Source organism: Maniola jurtina, chromosome 19 (assembly GCF_905333055.1).
Source record: "Maniola jurtina chromosome 19, ilManJurt1.1, whole genome shotgun sequence".
NCBI lineage: Eukaryota > Metazoa > Arthropoda > Insecta > Lepidoptera > Nymphalidae > Maniola > Maniola jurtina.
This window is the reverse complement of record NC_060047.1, coordinates 6,656,402-6,678,664: the sequence shown is the minus strand read 5'-3', so window position 1 is coordinate 6,678,664 and position 22,263 is coordinate 6,656,402. Positions and strand designations below refer to the sequence as shown.

Sequence of the window (22,263 nt, the reverse complement as noted above, 5' to 3'; positions counted from 1 at the left end):
ACTGAGCTACGGAACGGTTAAAAAGGTTGTAGATACTTATTGATAAAAATAATTATTTTTTGCTACTCAATATTGCAACAAGAAACGGAGCGTTTCTTTTTGATGTATGTAGAGTCTTTATTTGCCTCTTTGCTTTGAATTAACGGCCGGTGTACAATCTTCTAAATGTTTTATAAAATTTTAATCATGTATGTTTAGTTTCTGTAACCGCGGATAGATGGCGTTATCGCCTGATTGCGTCGCGCGGTCAGTTGTGGCCTGTGAAGAATATGATATCGAATGCGGTATTGATTGTAGTGTGTACAACCTGTATGGGTAGAAAACCCGAAATGTTTGAGTCCATTTATAGAGACATGTACATATGTTCCGTCGAACCGGATATAGCGGATTATAGGGTTGGTGGTTTGTACAACCTAGTCGGCATCGACGTGGTGGCGGATTGTCATCGATGGTGTCAACCCTGGAGATTGGAGCCAGGGGTTTCAGCCTGAAGAGGAAGACCAGGCTGTGACGTCAGCGGCCAGTGGTGGAGCGAGAGGGAAGTTCAACCGAGGACGTCACGAGGACCCGATGACGACACGACCCCACCAGGAGTGCGAAGTTGGTGCGGAATATAGTGAGTGAAGTGTGCCGTGATAAATTGTGAGTACTTTATTAATTACTTATTTGTCAAGCTAATTTGGACCTTCAGTCAAAGAAATAAATTCAAGCAAAATTGGACCTTAAGTCAAAGAAGAAATTAACTTTAACAAATTAAAGCTAGTGCATGGACATAGACTAATTCTCGAAGAAAAGTGAAGTGACGGGGAATCCATGCCCAAATTTCGTCTATGTCCGTAATTCTCAAACACTTAGAAAAATTTCGGTAAATTGGAACATAGGATTAGTTAAGTTAAAATAAGGACTTGTGATTTTTCTAAGTTGAACTGTAACTTGTAAAATATTTTGCGTTCTATTTTGGACTTGTGAAATTTTCAAAATTGAACTTTAACTTGTGTTTTACGTTTAAGTCTATTTGTCGATTAGTTTAAAATTTCCTTTGTTTAAGTTTAAATTTCTCATAGTTATTTGTTTATGTACCACATATAATAGCCATGGAAGTTTTCGATAAACTTCAGGAGGATACTAAGGAGCTTATCTCTAAAGGTAAAATCAACTTTAGGAAATCGCCTAAAGATCGTATAACGGTTTCATATGTAGAGACGCGTTTGGAAGTTTTAGAGAATGAATGGCAATTATTTGTAGACGTGCATAGACAGATAATTACAGAAGTTACTAAGAAAGATTTGGAAACGTCTAGTTATTTCAAAAATTCAATATATGATACAACGGAACAAATATATTTAGATTATAAAACTGAATTAAAAGAAATATTATTAAAATTAAAGGGCAAAGACATACCGTCTGTAGAGTCAGTAAAGTCGTCAAGTGAAGATACTAAATCTAAATATTTTGTTAAATTGCCTGAGATTTCTATACCAAAGTTTTCTGGAAAATACCTAGAGTGGACAAGTTTTAGAGATCTTTTTACTTCTTTAATACACAAAAATGCTAAATTAGATGACGTTCAAAAACTACATTATCTTAAGAGTCATTTGTCTGGAGAAGCAGAGCAACTTTTAAGACATGTTCCCATTACGGATAAAAATTATAGTGTTTGCTGGACTCAGTTGACTAATCGTTACGATAATAAAAAATATTTGGCTAACAACATTCTACGGCGTTTCATGAGTCAGAAAACTTTGCAAAATGAATCGTCTATTGCCATTAGAGAGTTATTAGACAATATGAACGAATGTCTTAGTGCTCTACAAAATATAGAGATAGACATAAGTAACTGGGACATTATTGTCATTTACATTTTGAGTCAAAAGCTGGATCCTGAGTCCAGGAAGCAATGGGAATCAAAGGCAAATGAATCTGAGGAATTGCCCACTTTGTCTGGCTTTAGAGAGTTTCTCGAACACAAGTTTAGATCTTTAGAATTTTTGAATGCTAAGCCTAAGTCTCTTAGTGTTAGCAATAAGGTCAATGTTTCTCATGTAGCGAATATCAATGGTTCTAATACGTCCAATCAGTCTAACTTTAGCTGTCAATATTGTAAAGCCGATCATAAATTGATAAATTGTAAAGATTTTGCCAAGGCTGATTATAAAACACGCCATAACTTTGTCCGAACTAGTAGGCTGTGTTTCAATTGTATGGCCCAGAATCATCCTGTTTTCGCATGCCGTCAAGCCTCTAGATGTAGAGTCTGTAGAAGAAAACACCATTCTCTACTTCACCCTCAATCAACAGAGAAGGTAGAGTCGGATAAGGTAGAGTCGGGGAAGGTAGAGTCGGAGAATGGGGAGTCTAGCGATAAGGGTTTAGTTGTTTCTTCAGCTACCACATCACAAAGCGATATAGTTACCTGTTGCTCAAATGTGCATAGTCAAGTCCTCTTGGCTACAGCTCTTGTTAAGGTAGAGTCGAGAACAGGTGGTACTGAATTTGTTGTTAGATGCTTGGTGGATCAAGGATCAATGGCTTCTTTGATTTCGGAGTCAACCGTCCAAGCATTAGGACTGAAGAAAATCCCCAACAAGACCTACATTTCAGGAATTGGTAGTCGGGACAAGTCTTTAGCTTCTATGTCGATGGTAGAAATCAAGCTAAAGTCTATACACGATCCTCAATATACTTTGGTGGTGAAGGCTCATGTGCTTAACAAACTGACGTCTTTTCTTCCCTCAAGGAAGGCAAACGTTCAGCTATGGCCAGAACTAAATAGGTTGAAGTTAGCTGACCCGAAGTTTGATATACCAAATAAAATAGATTTGTTACTTGGTGCAGAAGTGTATAGCCAGATCCTAATTGATGGTCTTATCAAAGGTCCGTCAGGGTATCCTGTAGCCCAGAACACTCAGTTGGGATGGATTTTATCTGGTCAGATTAGCTCAGAGGCGTCTGAGGCGTTTCAAGAAAACAATATCATTGTCAGTATGCACACCCAGAGTAATGAAAGCGATTTATTGAGAAAATTCTGGGAGCTGGAATCAGATGATATTTGTTCTAAGAAGAAAATGCTAACTGATGAGGAACGAAGGTGCGAGGAGATTTTTGCTAACACCGTAACCAGAGATGAGTGCGGACGTTATGTGGTAAAGCTTCCCTTTCGAGACGACAACCCAACCTGTAAGGAAGGAAATTTGAGAGAGATTGCAACAAAGAGGCTCTGCCAATTAGAAAGAAGATTGTTGAAGAATCCAGAACTAAAGAAACAGTACACAGAAGTAATTAAGGAATATTTGCAACTAAATCATATGGAGTTAGTTCCTGAAGGGCAGCGAGATAAGTCGGATGCAGTGTATTTGCCACACCACGCCGTAGTACGTAAAGACAAGGTGACGTCACGGGTGAGAGTTGTTTTCGACGCTTCTTGTTCTGGTACAAACGGCGTGAGTTTAAACAATGATCTTTTAATAGGCCCACCTCTACAGCATACGTTGAGACACATTGTTATGCGATGGCGAAAACATTACATTTGTTTAGTAGCGGACATCGTTAAGATGTACCGACAGGTAAAGGTAACATCAGCAGATGCGGATGAATTTCAACGCATCTTGTGGCGTGATGAATCGGGAATCATACAGCATTATAGAATCTTACGCGTTACATTCGGAACTGCGTCCGCACCTTACCTTGCCGTCAAGGTCCTGCATCAAGTAGCTCACGATGAAGGTGAAAACAACTCTGCTGCTATGGAGAGAATTCTGCAAGACTTTTACATGGATGATCTCATGACAGGCTGTCGAACAGTCGAAGAGTGTCTGAAGATAAAAAATGATATTAGTAACGTATTAAAGAAAGGAGGATTTGAACTGCAGAAATGGGCCAGTAGTAGTAAGGAGTTTATGGAGAAAATAGGAAAGGGAAGAGTTGAAAAAGAATCGAGGTTAGAAATAGGAACAGGAAAGGAAACGGAAGCTATACAGAAGGTATTAGGACTTACCTGGAATAGTAGCACCGACGAGTTTGAGTACAATGTCCAACTTCCACCAATAGAGGTTCCAGTAACAAAGAGGAAGGTAATTTCAGATATTTCACGCTTGTTTGACCCCTTAGGGTGGATTGCTCCAACAATCATTACTTCGAAGATATTTATTCAAAAACTCTGGATGTCGGGTATTGATTGGGATCAAGAACTGCCTCCCCATCTGTTACAGGAATGGCTTACTTACCGGTCTGATCTTACACGTTTGACGAAGTTCCGTCTCCCTCGGTGGATTCACACAAATATGGACGATAAAGAAGTAGAACTGCACGGATTCAGTGATGCGTCGAATGATGCCTATGCCGCAGTGGTATACGTCCGCATTATTGATAAAAATAATGGAGTACATGTGAATCTAGTCACGTCCAAGACCAAGGTATCCCCAATCAAACAAGTCTCCATTCCACGCTTGGAGCTGTGTGGAGCTCAACTTCTTGCCAAGTTGTTGTTGGAAGTTTCGGAAACATTGGAGATTTCCAAGGAGAGAATCCATGCTTGGACCGACTCTTCCGTGGTGCTTGCGTGGCTAAGCAGTCACCCGAGCAGATGGAAAACCTTCGTTGCCAATCGTGTATCGGACATTTTGACAATCTTGGACCGGCATCAATGGGCACATGTTCGGTCAAAGGATAACCCGGCCGATTGCGCATCAAGAGGTGTCAAGAATTACGATAATTTAAACTTGTGGAAGCAAGGTCCCTCGTGGCTAAGAGAAGTTAACATAAATTACAGTCTACATGAAGAATGCCAAGATACCAAATTTTTTTTTTTTTTTTTTTTTTTTTTTATTAACTATCAAATATTGAACGTATTACAAATGCTTTTAACACAACAAAAAAACCACTAAGGTTTAGTATGTTGCTTATCATTCCGTCCATTAATCGATTTTGGGTATAGTACTTCCATAAATAATATATACATTATTTATAGAAGCACTAGGGAACATTACAAGATAATAATTTGTTATTTTTAATTTTTCAAAAATGGGAATTGTTAATATTTGTTTTGAAAGTATGATTTTAACTTGTGTTTAAGGTTAAATTCGGTAAGTCCTGACCTAAAAGTATTATCTAAACTATTTATTAGGCGAGGGATCATGTACGCGCTGGTGCGCTCACCATATTTATTTTTTGCAAAGATGGTAACTAGTTTTTTTTGAGTTACTTTGCGTGTCTGAATTTTGTTAATAACTTCCTTTTGTATGGCTAAATTAAAAAATTGTTCTTTCAGAAGCGTAAATTGTACTTTGTCATAAATATTAATCACTTTACAATACTTAAATATAAGATTTTCATTATTTTTTGCAAGTAGTTTAATATTAAGAGGAACAATGGTTTTTAAAATCCTTAGTTGCAACTGATAAACATGTTGTAAGTGCGACTTGTCGGTTCGACCATAGCTACTCAACCCATAAGCAATTATGGAGTCGGCAAGAGCATTGTACAGCATCAATTTGACTTTAAAATTTAACCTCTTTCTAATTATAAATAAGTTTGCCAAGAATGCTCTGAGCTTATCACATACATGCTTTATGTGCTCATGCCAGTTGAACTTATGGTCAATTATTAATCCTAAGTATTTATGCGAGTTAACTATTTCAATAGTGGGACAATTACAGTTGCTATGTGGTTGGTGCAAACAGTTATGATTATGCGCAATAAGTTTATGTTTTAACATGCTGTTAGCTTTTAAATTTGGTGAATGTATGTGGACTAATTTTGTCTTTTGAGAGTTTAATATTAAACCACTGTCATGACACCATTTATTTAAATTATCAAAGTCTTCCTGTAGCATAAGCAAGGCATCATTGACATCTTTAGCTGCTACAAGCATGCATGTATCATCAGCATATTGGTACGTAGTACAGTGGCTAAATATCTTATTCATATCATTCACATAAGCTATAAAATGCAATGGTCCAAGCACGGAACCTTGAGCTGTGCCCTCAGTTACTGTGATTGGTGCGCTATAGCTGTCACAGATCCTAACGCGGTAGCTTCTATTACTCAGATAGTTTTTACACCAATTTAAAAGAGATCCCCGTATACCTGAGTTTTCTAATCTTGTAATAAGCTTGTTGTGATCTAATGTGTCAAATGCACGAGAAAAATCAATAAATAAAGCCAGAACATGTAGTTTTTGGTTCATCCATGAATTAACTTGATCTGTAAAGTCTGACAATAACATTGTCGTATTCTTACCGGGCCTAAAACCAAATTGGCTAGAGCTTAAAATATCATTTTTTTGATAGAACACATGTATTTGATTACAGATATATTTTTCTACTATTTTATCTATGGAAGATGTTAAAGTGATTGGCCTATAATTATTTATGTCATCATATTTACCTTTCTTGTGTACTGGTCTTACACAACCTACTTTAAGTTCATCAGGATACGACTCAGTTTTAATACAGGCATTTATAAACTTAGCTAAAGGTTCTGAAATTATATTAGCAATGCCCTTGATGTCTCTCATTCTAACACAATCAAATCCTGGGGCTTTATCAATACGAAACCTATTTATTAATTTATAGACACTATCCGGCGTTGCCTTCCTAAAATACATGCTACAATTAGATTGTATCGTGTTGTTTTGACCAAGATTTAATAAGTTCTGGTTGCAATTCGGCAATATATTTTTCACGGTAGTGTCAAAGTTGGTCGCAAAGTTGTCTGCAATTTGCTGTGGTACACGACTGAGCGATTTAAAAGCATTTAATACAACCTCATCAATTGATCTTACTATCCTTCCTGCGATATCATTTAGTAATTGCCACAATTTTCTTGAATTATTAAAATTTTTAATTATTTTCTTTTTATAGTATAAATTTCTATAGTATTCAGTTATTTTATTTACCTTATTTCTTTTCCTATTGTATTCTAATCTTAACACTACGTTATTTTGATCTTTCTTCCATCTATGAAACAATTCATCTCGCTTATTACTCAAATTAATGATATTTTTATTTATCCATGGCGCCTGGCAATGTAGTTTTGAATTTATATTAATAATTCTCTTTGCCTTTGAATAAGCATTATTAAAAGTATCAGAAATGAAAGTATACATTTGCTGCGGGGACTGCATATTGTCAATATGAGACCAATCCGCACATAATTCCTCGCCTAATATCACAGGGTCATAAATAGGTATTTGCTTGCTTACAGTAAAGTTAAGTGATCTTGATTCGTAAATATTGCATAGTGCTATTATGGTCAGGCGATGATCCGCCAGTACCGTATCGACCGCAGCCGTGCAAGGGTCCGCCGTGTGGGAGCGCACAAAAATGTGATCAATGCACGATTTTGTAGTTAAACTTAATCTTTTTTCAATACGTGTATAATCACTAATACCACACTTCAGACCCTGTTCTGCCAGTAGGTTTAAATACTTATCTCTCATTACGGATGACAATTTCAGGTCTATGTTCATATCTCCAATAACTATAATGTTGACAAAGTGCTGTAAGTTATCTAATAATAGTGACAATTCATTAATAAATAGCTGCTTATTATAAGATGGAGGTCTATAAATTGCACACAAGGCGATTACTGTATTACACGGTGTTTTAATAGAACCAATTATCGACTCAAATGTTTGTGAACTATAGGTCATATAAGTAAATTTTAAATAGTTCCTTATATACACGATAACACCTCCGCCTTTTCTATTCGGTCGCAGTTGTGAATGCATTTTATAGCCAGGAATGTTGAACAAATGACAGACATTCTGTGCTATACCTACTTCGGTTAATATTATTATATCGATGGGATGTAAACTTATTTCTATTAGATGCAGCAACTTAGCGTAGTTTTTTGTTATTGAACGTATATTAATATGTATAGCTAAGAGATTAATGTGACAATTCGGAAGTTTTTTGATAAAGTTGTTGCAATTTAAACAATCAAAGTATTCAGTTATTTCAGGTGATTGTATATAATTACTATCCATTACAATTTATATGCAAAAATATCTTTTGAAATGAAAATAATGAAATACTTGAATAACTAATATTTATAATATAAATAAGTGCAGGTAGGTAGGTAGGTACTCACGTTATTTGGTTAGGGATTCAATATCCGACATGGATCTAATTAAATGCACTTTACTTTCCTTTGTTTTCCTTGCAAAAACTTTACCATTTTTACACCAGATAAATTCATATGTTGGACGTAGATTTTTTTTAGCGTTATACAACAACATTTTATTATGCGGTGTTAGGGCTTCACGAATAAAAACTGGATTTTTAGCCACTTCGTGCAATGCATTAGTTACAATGTCACCAACTGTAGGAGTCACTTGCTTGGCCGCGGAAATCCATTGTTCGCGGGACTTTATCGTATGTAATTCCACGAGAAGGGAACACGGGTGATCTTTACGGATTGGCATGCAGCGGGTGGATTTTACATCGTCTATGGCCACCTTAAGCTTGGTGGCAACAGATTTCATAGTTTCCAGGGGTTTTTGTATAGCCACTTCAGGTAGTCCAGATATTTCCAAGGAATTCAAAAGTGCTTTTTGTTCCATTTCCTGCATCTGGGTCTCAACGCAGACTACTCGAAGTTCAAGGTTCTTATTTTTGTTTTGAAGTTCGTTATTTTTGTTTTCTAGCACTCTAATTCTACTTTCTTGACCTTTAACACACTCTTCCAAACTCGACATCTGTTCACCTAGAAAATTGAGCGAAATTTCAAATTCTTTCTTGAAGTCCTCGAATTCTTTCTTAAAAATTTTTTTCATCTCCGATGTTATCTGACTGATTAGTTTGGAGTTTACGTCCTTGCTAAGGGGTGCTTCTTCCTCATCGTCAGATTCGTCCACAGAAACAAATGTTGACGATCTGCGTGACACGTTGCATATGCATTCGGCGCAGCTCCATTCTAATCCAGGGGTGTTTCGAAGAGTCGCCAGCTGTTTATTGGACAGCTTCGCACATTCATGGGTAGCGTGGACACTTTTTTCACATCTGCTACACACTATACCAAAAACTTTCTTAGTTATATTTTTATTACACGTAAAACATTTAGTAAAACCCATTTTTGTAATTAGGTATTCTTCGCGTAACACAATACACTGTGCGTAACGTGCGACGCCAAGCGACGGACTTGAATGAATTAGAAGAGAAATCAAGAAAGATAATTTGTCATACAGTAAAAACTGTTGAGTTAAACGAAAACTTCTTTACGAGATTCTCAACGCTTCGAAAACTAGTTAGAGCTGTTGCTTACTTGAGAAGATTTTGTAAGTGGTTGAGCTCTCGAAGTACTAAATTTCCAGCTTATCTGACTAGTCAGGAGTTGAAGGAAGCATTACAAAGGTGCATCAGTTATTTTCAAAGGAAGTTCTTTTCAGGCGACATTGAAAGTATTGCTAAAACCGGACTTGTGATAAAGAAAAGCAAGCTTATTCCCCTGAATCCATTTTTAGACAACGAAGGTTTGCTACGGATTGGAGGACGTTTACATAATGCAGAGTTAAGCGACAATAGAAAGCATTGTGTTTTAATTCCACGTGACTCTCATTTGGCAAAACTGCTCGTCGCTGATGCTCACGAAAAAACTTTGCACGGAGGACCCCAGCTAATGTTGAATTATATTAGGTCGAATTACTGGATCATTGACGCAAAAAATTTGGTCAAGTTACACGTTCGAAAATGCGTCACATGTATACGTCATGCTCCTTCATCCAATCAACCCATAATGGGTCAGTTACCAGCGTCTCGTGTGACAGCTGGTAGGCCTTTCCGTCACAGCGGAGTAGATTATGCAGGACCTGTCGCCATTAGAACCTCAAAGGGAAGAGGTCATCGCTCAATCAAAGGGTATATTTGCCTCTTTATATGTATGGCTACGAGAGCCATTCACCTTGAAGCTGTAACAGACATGACCTCTCAAGGATTTCTGGCAGCGTTCAAGCGCATGGTAGCCAGGCGAGGTCACGTGACAGATTTGTGGAGCGATAATGGGACAAATTTTGTATGTGCTGAAAAGGAATTGAAAGTTCTACTTGCTGAGGAAAGATCTACAGTAGCTGTTGAGATTGCTAGTTGGCTCGCATCAAATGGCACTACTTGGCATCGAATCCCACCCTATAGTCCAAATTTCGGTGGACTGTGGGAGGCTGGGATCAAATCGACCAAATACCATCTCAAGAGAGTGATTGGGAACTCAACCTTGACTTATGAAGAGATGAGCACAGTCCTTTCCCAAATCGAGGCTTGTCTTAATTCGAGGCCATTGACAACGTTAAGTAATGAAGCTCAAGATCCAGTCCCGTTGACACCCGGACATTTTCTGGTAGGAGAGCCACTTGTACTTGTTCCGGATACCAATTATGAGAAGTCAAACATCAGTAGTCTCCGTAGATGGCAACTTACTCAAAGAATGACGCAAGATTTTTGGCGACGATGGTCAAATGAATACCTCACTCAGTTTCTACACCGTTATCGTTGGAATCGTCATTCTCCCGAACCTAAAATTGGAGACGTGGTTCTAGTCAAGGAAGAGAATCTCCCTCCAGCTAGATGGCTTTACGGTGTGATCATTGATAAGCATCCTGGTTCGGACAATGTTACACGCGTGGTAAGCTTAAGATGCAAGGGCACCATCATTAAAAGACCAGTTTCTAAAATTTGTATTTTACCTATTAACGATTAAGTCACTAAATTAGAGCCATCTTGGATTTTCCTTGTAGTTGAACAATTTGATAGTCTGTCCTTTAATTATCAGGTATTTTGTTGAGGTATAAGATTATACGATTTCTAGTGTTGGTTAAATGTGAGTTGTCCAATTTGGTTACTTCTAAATTTTTGTGCTTTATTCTGTAGAGCCACCATGAACTAAAGATTAGTTAATCACTTAATTGTCAAACTTGATAATTGTTATACCAATACTTATGAACCAACGGTTCATGGTGGGCGGAATGTACAATCTTCTAAATGTTTTATAAAATTGTAATCATGTATGTTTAGTTTCTGTAACCGCGGATAGATGGCGTTATCGCCTGATTGCGTCGCGCGGTCAGTTGTGGCCTGTGAAGAATATGATATCGAATGCGGTATTGATTGTAGTGTGTACAACCTGTATGGGTAGAAAACCCGAAATGTTTGAGTCCATTTATAGAGACATGTACAGCCGGGTTATTTATTATTCTTTTGCTGAATGATATATTGTGCTAACTTTTATTAGAGTTAAAATAAATACGTTACCTTAAAATTTACCTTTTAGATTGAGCCATGCACTATGTTGGTAACAATAGGTACTGTTTTTATAAAATGTATCAGTTGTAGATAATAATATTATATTGAGCACGATATAATTATTAAGGTAATTTTAAAGATTAGTTGCCGCTATCTCAAAATTCATGGAAAATACTTCCAGTTTTTATTTATTTTTGTGTGTACCTACATAAGCATAATTGAATTTAAAATTAATAAATATTTTATTAATTTTAGCAAATTCAATTCGGTCTGAAGGACGTCGTAAGATGGCAAGGTACTTCAGACTGTTTAATTTCCGGCTTGCTGCCTCGAAACGTCGTCGGTTTGCTTTAATCTAGAGAGCCACCATCTTGGAAATTACATATATTATTATGTTTATTTTATAACTATAACATACAGGAGAAATCGTATTTTGTGGAAGTTTACATGAAACTGATTATCACTACCCATATTTCACATCCCATATTATAAACGCGACAGTGTGTTTGTTGGTGTGTTGGTTTATTAGTTTGTTGATTTGCCCTTCAATCACGTCGCAACAGAGCAATGGATTGACGTGATTTCTTGCACAGCTATAGTTAAAGACCTGGAGAGTGACATAGGCTGCTTTTTATCCCAAAAAATCAAAGAGTTCCCAAGGGATTTCTGTATAAACGTATGGTAAGATTTACTGCACTTTATTTCATTCCCCTCACTGTCATATTACTTTGTTTTGAGACAAACATCAATGGCGTCAAACTTTTATCACCCCCCTTTTGCTCCAACGCTACATTATGCTTCCAATTTATACAAGCGTTTAATGAAGAGTCTGGCGGAACATGACGTGAAAGGGACAAATTAACTCCCCCAGGCCACGTCCCCGTTCCCTTTTTTTAACCTATTCTTTGTTTTTGCTGTGAGCTCATTTAATGCAACGCGGTACTTTTTGATTGAAACTTCTTTGATTTCTGTTGTTTTAGTAGGTAGTCAACAATCATCACACTTGTTTCTGTTCAAAAAAATCGCCCAAGTGCGCCCAAAAAATAATAAAAAAACCAAGATGGCGAATTACTTCAAAATGGCCACCATGCAATTTTTTTAAAGTACAGAATGTTATCCCTTTGTGTGTCAATTTTACTTCGGAAGTGTTTAGAGTAATATTCTCAAAAACATAAAAACAACAAAAAAACTTTATTAATTTGTAATAGAGGTACTTTTTTCTTATATTAAAAACCATCTTTGCTTGGTGGAAATCGTAATGAAAACCACAAGGAACTAATTAAAAATATGAGCGATTACATAAACAAACGCGAATTTCGAATTTGGCTTTGAACTATTAAGAGTTATTATGTAGAGTGATAATGATGAGCAGAAATGAGAAAAGTATCAAAACTGGATCCACGATGGCACAATCTTAGTTCCCGATCGTTGACTGCATTTCGATATCCTTTGATTGAAATTCCTTTGACGCAAGATAGTATTTGAGACTCCTTTGAAACAAGATAGTATTTATAACTAAGTTAAGACAAGAAACTGTTTGTTGAATATAGTTCTAGAATAGACGGACAAGAAGATGGCTTCCATACTAAGAAAAATAACGATGTTTTCAAGTTTTCCTACCTACCTCATTTCCTTCTTCGGTACCTATTAATTTTTGTATTAGTATAGATTAATCATAATATTAATATAGTAACTAGCTAGCTTATCCTACCACTTTGTTGACGTGAATTAAGTGAAACGTGAAACTGTGTTCTGAAAGGTGAATAATATAATTTATTTAAACATTCTAGCAAGTGGATAATAAAGACTAGAAAACAATAGAAAAAGGGGTAAATTAATCCACCCGGACCCTGCTCTGTGATTCGCCCAACTGCAACTCGATATCCTTTGATTGAAATTCCTTTGAAGCAACGTAATAACACTTTAACGGTGATCGAAAGCTTGAGTTGAAACTTCTCGTAACGTATAAAATTGAATGAAGATATATTTTTATTTACAAAATAATGTTAGATATTAAATTTTATCACTATATTTATGTACATAAAAGTCACAAAAATCCCCCAAAGTTCCTGAATGACAATCGCATAATACCAGAGAATACAAACTATCACTGTAGTACAAGTACCTACTGGCGCTGTTATAGCGTACAGGGTAACCACACGCCGCAGGCCGTAGCGCGTAGCAAAACGCTACATCCATCATTAAACCTTCGCTGGCCAACTTCCGAGAACAACCTCTCAGAATGCGAAGGATTTAAGTCGTAGTCCACCTCGTTGGCCTACGGTATTGGAACCTATTACTGCAACCCAGTTATAATATTTGAATTTAGGAAAAAACAAATTTTCATGGTACCTCCGGAACATGGTACTTTTCTTAGGCAATTTTTGAATAATAAATACCGTTTACGAAATAGCGAATGTCGAATTTTTTAGAAAATCTAACTCGGCAAAAAACCCTTACGCCTGTTCTGATACGCAATTGATCAGTTATTTTTACTGATACAACTTAGCCCTTGATTTCAACTGATGGTAAGTCATTATAAGGTCTAAGATAGAAGTGGAAGGGGCTAATCATAGATAAAATTAAGACAATGCGATGTCTTATTAAAAGTAAGATCCAAGCGTCTAAGTCAAGGCATCGATATGAAAAAAAAAATCGCTTCGAATAGCATTTGGTAACTTGGCACTAAGTTTGTTATAGCAAACTTAGTGCTTTTCTCTGCTCCAGTGGCTTTAACGAGGTAAAAATGCGCAGTTCTGAAAATAGCTAAGACTACGGTGTCCAAGAATAAAACTCTTCAACGTTAAATAATTCGAAAGTTCGTGCAAGTCACTCAGAATCTTCTTACCTTTTTCAATAAACTTTTAAGTGGTATACTTTTATGTCTTCTTTCGTGAACTAATCTAATTTTCATATTAAAACTGAGTCAGTTGAATCCCTAACATTCAGATTCAACATTAGATTTCAAATTGATTTACTCAGCCAAACTCTAGTTTGAAATTTTTATTTTGGATGTTTATTCTGTTGTGTAATTTGAAGTTAATCCACTCAAGACAACAACTATTGTTTCATTATTATAACAATCAATGATTCTCACAACTTCGTCCGCGTGGAGTTAGATTTTTTAACAATTCCAAGAAAACTCTTCGATTTTTTGGGATAAAATGTAGCCTATTTCCGTATACGGGATGCATATGGGATGTGACCTATCACTATATCGTATATTTATGATGCCCGCGACTTTACTCACGTGGAATTAGGTTTTTAAAAACTGATGTGAACTGTTTGATTTTGAGACAAAAGACAAAAACCTTTGTCCATCCCTGGGATACAAGCTATCACTGTACCAAATTTCGTCAAAATTGATTAAGCAGATGACCATAAAAAGCTAGAAGATATACAGATACAGAGAGATAGATGCACAGACACACTTTCGCATTTATGACATCAGTATGAATTGATGTATTAGTAAAAGGAATAATAAAATTATTATTTCTCTGATGATGGGCTTGTGTTCGATGACCATATGCCCGTAATATTAGCTCTCAATACAATATATTTTCCAAATCTGTGATAAAGTCTTGACATTTGTAAAGTCTCGGTATAAATAGCCTAAATTCAAAAAATATATATTTGATTTTTATTCAATGCCTATCGTGATTTACAGCATTGCAGATTCTCAACGATGATAAATTTTACTGCTCAATCGGTGAGAATTTACAGTCAAAGCACGCGATACGTTAAATTAACCACTCTGTTTATAATTTTTTAATTTAATCAAACATGCGACTAACCCTCGACTTGCGGGGCTTTAATTAAAGTTAAATATTCCTCTTCACAAGTGCTTGCAGTAATTTATGACGTCATTTACATTTGATGCTGCGTTTGAATAGAGCACTCGGGCTCGTTCGTGTCTCGTTTGATGTGCATTTTAATTTGAACTATTTCGTCCTAATTTCTTTGCGTTTTAACGTGATCATCCGTAGTAGACTGCATTCCCTAAGGGCCGGCGCACATATGGCGGAGCACAGCGCAGAGCATTTTTCACAGTCAAAATATTATCGACATTGTCCTCATTGAAATAATATCTAAAATCAATTGTGCGTCGGCGCGGATACTCGCGCATCCGCGCGCAGTCCCGCACGTGCTCACGCATTCTATGGTAGAAATTCTCGTAATGTGTCACGCGATTAGAAAACTTCGCGGGCATGCTCTGCGCTGCGCTCCGCCATATGTGCGCCGGCCCTAAGGATGGCTCTGTGACGGCACATGAAATGAATAAAGCTACCTACACATGGGACAGATGTGTCTGAAGTAAGCTATAAAATTTTATGTAAAGGTAAAAATTTAATACTGTTTTAACGTACTAGTATTATAAACTTAGAAATTTCTTTTACGCTTCAACTACTGAACCAATCTCAACGATTTATGGCATAGAGTTAGCTTGCATACTAGAAACTATCATAAGAAACTTTTATTTAGGGAAAATTAAAGGTTCCCATCGCACTTAAATTTAAATCTGGATCCACGCGAATGAATTCACGGACAAAAATTCATAATTTACGAGTAGTTTAAAAAAATCTGAATCGTCTAGTTAAAAACACATAAGAGTTAGCGCCTTTAAGTATACTAAGCGTTAACTGTGTATTTGCTTGCTGGAAATAGGCATTCGTGTTTAGGGGTATTATAATGTTAGACTACTATCGCCATTAAGATAAATCACCCCTCGAATTAGGCCCGGTTGAGGAACGTTGGAACCGTCTAAATGGGGCTATTTTAACGCGAATAAACTGGCTCAGTTTATACTTATTTACTTAAATGACTGAGAATACATTCTGACCGTACATTTTATAAAACATTAAATTATTCATGCTCAGTTAAGTGAACACAGAGTCACTCAGCGGGTGATGGAGAGAACTATTCTTGGAGTTTATATACGTGATCAAATCAGAAGCGAGGAGATCCATGAGAGAACCAGAATGACCAACATAGGTAGGGCACATAGCTCGAAAAATCGATAGACGTTGGAGTCCCAACGTGCTGCAATGGTGACCTCGCGTAGGAAAGCGCAGCGTTTAAGATCCCCACTAGGTAGATGATATGAAACTAGTGTAAATCAAAAATTTATTTTATTAATTTTTATTAATTAAAATTTAAATTAATTTATATACAGTAACTAGAAAAGTGCTGATAACTTTCAAATGGCTGAATCGATTTTCTTGGGTTATAGCTAAGAACACTCTCGATCAAGCCATCTTTCAAACAATAAAAAACTAAATTAAAATCGGTTCATTAGTTTAGGAGCTACGATGCCACAGACAGATACACAGATACACACGTCAAACTTATAACACCCCTCTTTTTGGGTCGGGGGTTAAATAGTACGTGTAAACATAACTTCAATTTAAACGAGTAACTACATAGGCACTCAAAGCTTATCGAAATAGGTTTAATACAACTTTATATCAAAGTAATACTTTGACATAGTAAGCTGGTTTATGGGTTCACCCGCTAATACCTCATAAACGTTGCTAAACACCATCATCATAAAGGGTCCTGTTACACGATTTTGGGTCATTTATTAAAATGGTAATGGGATTTTATAATGATACCCGAAATTAATATACAGAGGTAATTGCTTTAGCAACCTCGAAAGTAAATAATAACTTTAAAACAAGGTTTTTTTAAATAGGATTTTTTTCCCGTTTTAGATTGAGTAAGCATAGTAATTTCTGAAATGCTGAAATGAACGTAACTTGATTTGCTGTTAATAAAACACAATCAAAAATAATAATATATAGTTGATAAAATACTTTGCTTACGGGTTCTTCGTTACTGTTACAGAAACTTCAAATTAATACTTCTGCTTTTTAAAAATCCCGTGGGAACTCTTTCATTTTTCAGTATAAAAAGTAGCCTATACCCGTCTCTAGGACATAAGGTATCTCTGTACCAAAAAAATGATACCCGGGACTTGTCCACGTAAATTATTTTAAGTGATTTATGTTTTTAAGGATCCTGTGAAAACTTTTTGATTTTCCCAGACAGCTTTTTTAGCTTTCCTGAGATGAAAGCTATATTCGTCAAAAACGGTTAAACAAATGGACCATGAAAATCCAGAGCGTACAGACATGAGACAGATAGATACACTTTCACATTTATAAAAGGTACTTATAAGTATGGATTGAAAAATTTAATTTTTAAATTCATCATTAAAAGAGCTATAATCACACTAATATTATAAAGGCGAAAGTTTGTATGTGTGTGTGTGTGTATGTTTGTTACTCCTTCACGCAAAAACTACTGGACGGATTTGGCTGAAATTCGGAATGGAGATAGATAATATCCTGGATTAGCACATAGGCTACTTTTTATCCCGGAAAACCAAAGAGGTCCCATGGGATTTCGAAAACCTAAATCCACGCGGACGAAGTCGCGGGCGTCAGCTAGTTCCAAATAAAAATAAAAAGTATTTTAATAACAGGCTAAGATAATTTCTTGGGTGATTAAGTTACGTCAAAATGGATCACGATAGTGAAATATTAATGTCTGTTCGGGATTATGGCGGATAGACGATTAAACTTAAATTCAGGGACGATTAGGATTAAGGTCGAGAGGGAAACTACGACTAACATCGACTAATATCGAGGTTAATTTTTACTTGGAATTAGCAATAGGTAACCAGGGTATTTCAGACAAATGAAATACTCAATTCAATCATTAACAGGGCTCTCTCCGTCACTTACTCCATACAATCGTAGTCCCAATTTTATTTGAATATTAAGCAACCAAAGTCCATGAAATTTTGCAGACATATTCTAGAAACTAATATCTGTGTCTGTGCTGTTTTAGATTTTTCTAAAAATATGTAGTATTAAAATTACAGGGGCTCAAAGATTTGTATGTGAGTTTTTAAGACCGCGTAACTTTGAAACCGAACATTTTAACGGAAATCTGGAAAACAACAGACATAGATATTAGTTCCCGGAACGTTTCTACAAAATTCCATTGAGTATGATTGGTTAGTATTCCAATGAGAGACGACCTACGTTTGTATGGAGCGAGTGACGGAGAGACCCCTCTTAACCAATTTAGCATAAAAAAGGGGTCAATCTCGGAATGAGAGGAAATGAGCTGAATTTGGTTTACCTTCATTTTGTCGTATGAGTCTAGTCGGTTATAAGTGAATATCACTCACGACAATTTAAACGCTAAAATAGTCGACAATAACTTTTAATCATAAAATTTTAGTTATTATATTACACTCATGTATAATGTACCTACTTGAGTCTTTGATAATAAAATTATATTATAAAATGTAGACTTGAGTAGGAGTTGGGTAATAAAATGTCAGTCCCTTCACATCAACGAACCGAAACTCCTTGTCCAGACGTAAAAAGGTCGTGAGAAATTTTAATTAAACATTAAATATGTGCTTATTAAAACGGACCTTAACATCGTATTATCTTTTTCAACCTTTGTGCTTAATTAAATCTTGTACCTACCTACTAAAGGACAGCAAAATGAATGTCTATTTAAATTTATATTTTTAATGAAGTTAGCTTTGAAAGAAAAAAACCGGCCAAGAGCGAGTCAAACTCGCACACCGAGGGCTCCGTACTCGGGTATTTTTTCCAACATTTTGCACGATAAATCAAAAATTATTACGCATAAAAATAAACAAAAATCTGTTTTAGAATGTACAGGTAAAGCCCTTTCATATAGCCCCACTTGGTATAGTTATCTTATTTTGAAAATAGAAACACATTTTAATTTTTTTTTAATGATGTAACTACAAATTCACGGATTTCAGATTTATTCCTTTACTTGTGCTATAAGACCTACTTACCTACTAAATTTCATGATTCTAGATCTACTGGAAGTACCCTATAGGTTTTCTTGACAGACACGACGGACGGACGGACGGACAGACAGACAGACAATAAAGTGATCCTATAAGGGTCCCTAAAAACGCCCTAGAAAGCGCTGCGTTGGAAGACCTACTCGTATTAGGTAGACAGACATCAAACGAGTCGCAGGGAGCCGCTGGGATTCAGATAATGCTAGACCATGGCAAGAGACCTAACTATATTCAGTTGTGGACATCTATCGCTTGACGATGATAATGAAACTTTGACTGTAAACGTAAAATCACACTATCACACTAATATTATAAAGGCGAAAATTTGTGTGTATGTGTGTGTGTGTGTGTATGTTACTCCTTCACGAAAAGACTACTAGACGAATTTGGCTGAAATTTGGAATGGAGATAGATAATATCCTGGATTAGCACATAGGCTACTTTTTATCCCGGAAAATCAAAGAGTTCCCACGGGATTTTGAAACCTAAATCCACGCGGGCGAAGTCGCGGGCATCGGCTAGTAGTGAATACAAGAGAAGACATGCTGGGTATTATAGGCGTCACTCAGAAAAACAGGTATTATTTAAATATTTTTATCGAATTATTGGAATGTCCTCTCCAAAACCAACACAAAAAAACACAAGTTTAATGTGCAAGGTTATCCGAGAGTTTTAATCTAAACAAACTAATGCCAAAATAAATAATTTAATTAGAGCGTGATTGCTATCACAACATCTAATTATCCAGTTCACAACCCAAATACCGAAAATATGCGATATCGCTCCGAATCTCAGAAGGAGACTGAACTAAAACCTTCAAAACACCCATATTTATGCAAGTTCAATCTTGTTGGCCTCCTAGTAACAGATTGTATGACATCGAATGAGCAAAATATCGATTTTATCAAACTACCTTCATCAGCTAAATTAATAATTTTATATTATTTTCGACAACTCAAATCAGGTTTTTAAAAATAACCTTACAGTATTCAAACCACGTAGACGAAGTCACAGGCAAGTGTATACTCGCCTGCTTAGTAATGTATGTTAGCAGCTAGGTATCAAAGATGCCAAGCAACTACTTATCTACTATTTTTTTTGGTTTTGTGCAGTTTTACAAAAAACACTAAAAAGTTACAAAATAAAGAATTGGATCATGAAGAAGTACGCCGCCTAAGTCGTCTCATCCTTTATAACCCACACATAAACACTAAGATGTCTCTACTTTGTGATCCAAATCTAACTAAGTCAGTGCTTACCTATGCCATTAGATGAGTAGATGTTTACCTTATTTTCTATACAGGACTTGCATCAAATAACTTAGAACGTTGGATACCTATTGAGAACTAGAGTTTTACAATGACATGTCTATTATGTTTGTTTAGTCAGTTGAATTGGATACTTGAAAAGAGCAACCGCCGAGTTTCTTGCTGGTTCTTCTCGGTAGGAACGGCATTCCGAACCACTGATAGATTATTTTGACGATTTGAAAGCACTTGTAAAAGTTTACTTGAATAAAAATAATTTGAATTTGTTAGAGATGCCTTATTTTATACATATTGTAGATAGCGGGTACATACCACGATTAATTGGGTGTTTTTATCTTCCGATATTTCGAGTCAGTTGCAAGAGTTGAATCGTGGTATGTACCCGTTATTTACAATATAATATGTCGTTAAGCCCCGAAATAAGCTTAAAATGCCTTATCCTAATTTGATTGTTTATTGTTACAGGTAAATGGAATAGTATGTTACAGCAAGAATACAAGAATGCAAGTAATTAGAAGTACTAATTAAAATTTTTAATGACTTTATTCAATATGAAATTTATTGATCGATACCCAAATAATAATCTAACTTGTAACCTAGGACGCTAAAAATTATCTTGCTCAAATAACTATAGAGTAATAATTACGGTATAAGATAACTCATCTTAATTAATTAGCAGGATGTTTTGATTTTTTGTTTGTCTATTTATTTGTTTGTGTTTGCATTACCTAAGCTAAAATCCATGGGTCGATTGAAACTTTCTTGGTCGAAAAAAACCGGCCAAGTGTATAATTATGATAGAACTTCACTTACAGGTAAGTTCGTTTAATCATTTTTTTTTCTCTCGTCTGGCTTTACAAAGATTAGCCAATGTCAAGTTTGTAGTTATTTGTAACAAGTTAGTTAAACTATACAAGTATGGACCCCGTCTGTGCCGGCGCTCGCCGACATACGCACGGCACTCCCTTAGAGCGCTTTCCAGTCAGTTTTAACAAAAAAAACACTCCAAAAAGGCAGAACACGCCCGCCAGCTAACACCGACACAGACGAAGTCCCGTTTAGTCATTAGTAATATAGGGTACGGTAAAGATCTTCGCACATTACACAGACTCGATGCTGACTTGACTAACAGTGGAATTTTCAACATTGAAGTGTGCAATGCGCGGATCACTCGTGGTTCACACGGTGCCTGGTTCACACAAAATACATTTCTTTCATTAAATATTGAAAATTCCACCGTAAGGAATACGATACAAAGCTCACATTTACTGTGAAACAAGCCGAAGTGGAGTCGGCATCGAGTATCAGAAATGTGCGAAGGCCTTTATTCAGGCAACCACTGATTACTGTTTGAGAGAGTTAATTAAAAAAAAAACACTAATCTTATTTTGACTAGTTTTTACCAATAGATAGTGATCCTTGGCAAAGATTGCTATCAGAGCATCTAAGTAAAGCCGAGGCAAGAGAACTTGTAGTGAACAAATATACTTTTTTTGAGTATGGGTAAAAATACAAGATTAGAAATGTGGTAGAGATATCCAAGTTTTTAAAAATACGTTCATAACTTTTTGAGTGCGTCGTATATTTTGATGATAAAAATTCTTCAATGCTTTTCATCGACATTCTACTTTATAATTCACATAACTTATGCTCCAAAATCAAAGAGTTCCTACGGGGTTTTAAAACCCCCTAAGTCCACGCGTAAGGAGTCGCAATAATCTAGAATAAATAATCGCAGTAACTTCTAATATCAAACTCATATTACTACATTAATGACAAGCGTTTCCCATTACACTAGATATATATCGTAATCGTTATACGATCGACAGCTGTCGAATATTGCCAAAACGCGTAGCTCCATCCCATGTATTACTATGATGCGAGTATAGCGTGACTACGA

The 22,263-nt window shown here is 36.1% G+C and overlaps 2 protein-coding genes across 2 annotated transcripts in view; both read left to right on the top strand.

The window, feature by feature from the left end:
* Positions 1 to 22,263, top strand: part of LOC123874714 (hemicentin-2) — a 329,775-nt gene that overhangs the window by 210,904 nt on the left and 96,608 nt on the right. The window lies entirely within an intron of this gene.
* Positions 387 to 11,099, top strand: LOC123874713. The gene is made up of 5 exons (XM_045920193.1): positions 387 to 3,182; positions 3,849 to 4,070; positions 4,209 to 4,231; positions 4,649 to 4,797; positions 9,152 to 11,099. Exons 1-5 carry the CDS (start codon positions 1,095 to 1,097, stop codon positions 10,690 to 10,692), a joined length of 4,023 nt encoding a protein of 1,340 aa, XP_045776149.1. The 5' UTR covers positions 387 to 1,094; the 3' UTR covers positions 10,693 to 11,099.

Coding starts and splice junctions, on each gene's coding strand:
- LOC123874713 (XM_045920193.1), top strand. CDS start 1,095: ATGGAAGTTTTCGATAAACTTCAGGAGGATACTAAGGAGCTTATCTCT. Junction 4,071..4,208: donor TTCCAGTAACAAAGAGGAAG/GTAATTTCAGAT, acceptor CATCTGTTACAG/GAATGGCTTACTTACCGGTC. Junction 4,232..4,648: donor TGGCTTACTTACCGGTCTGA/TCTTACACGTTT, acceptor GCATCAATGGGC/ACATGTTCGGTCAAAGGATA.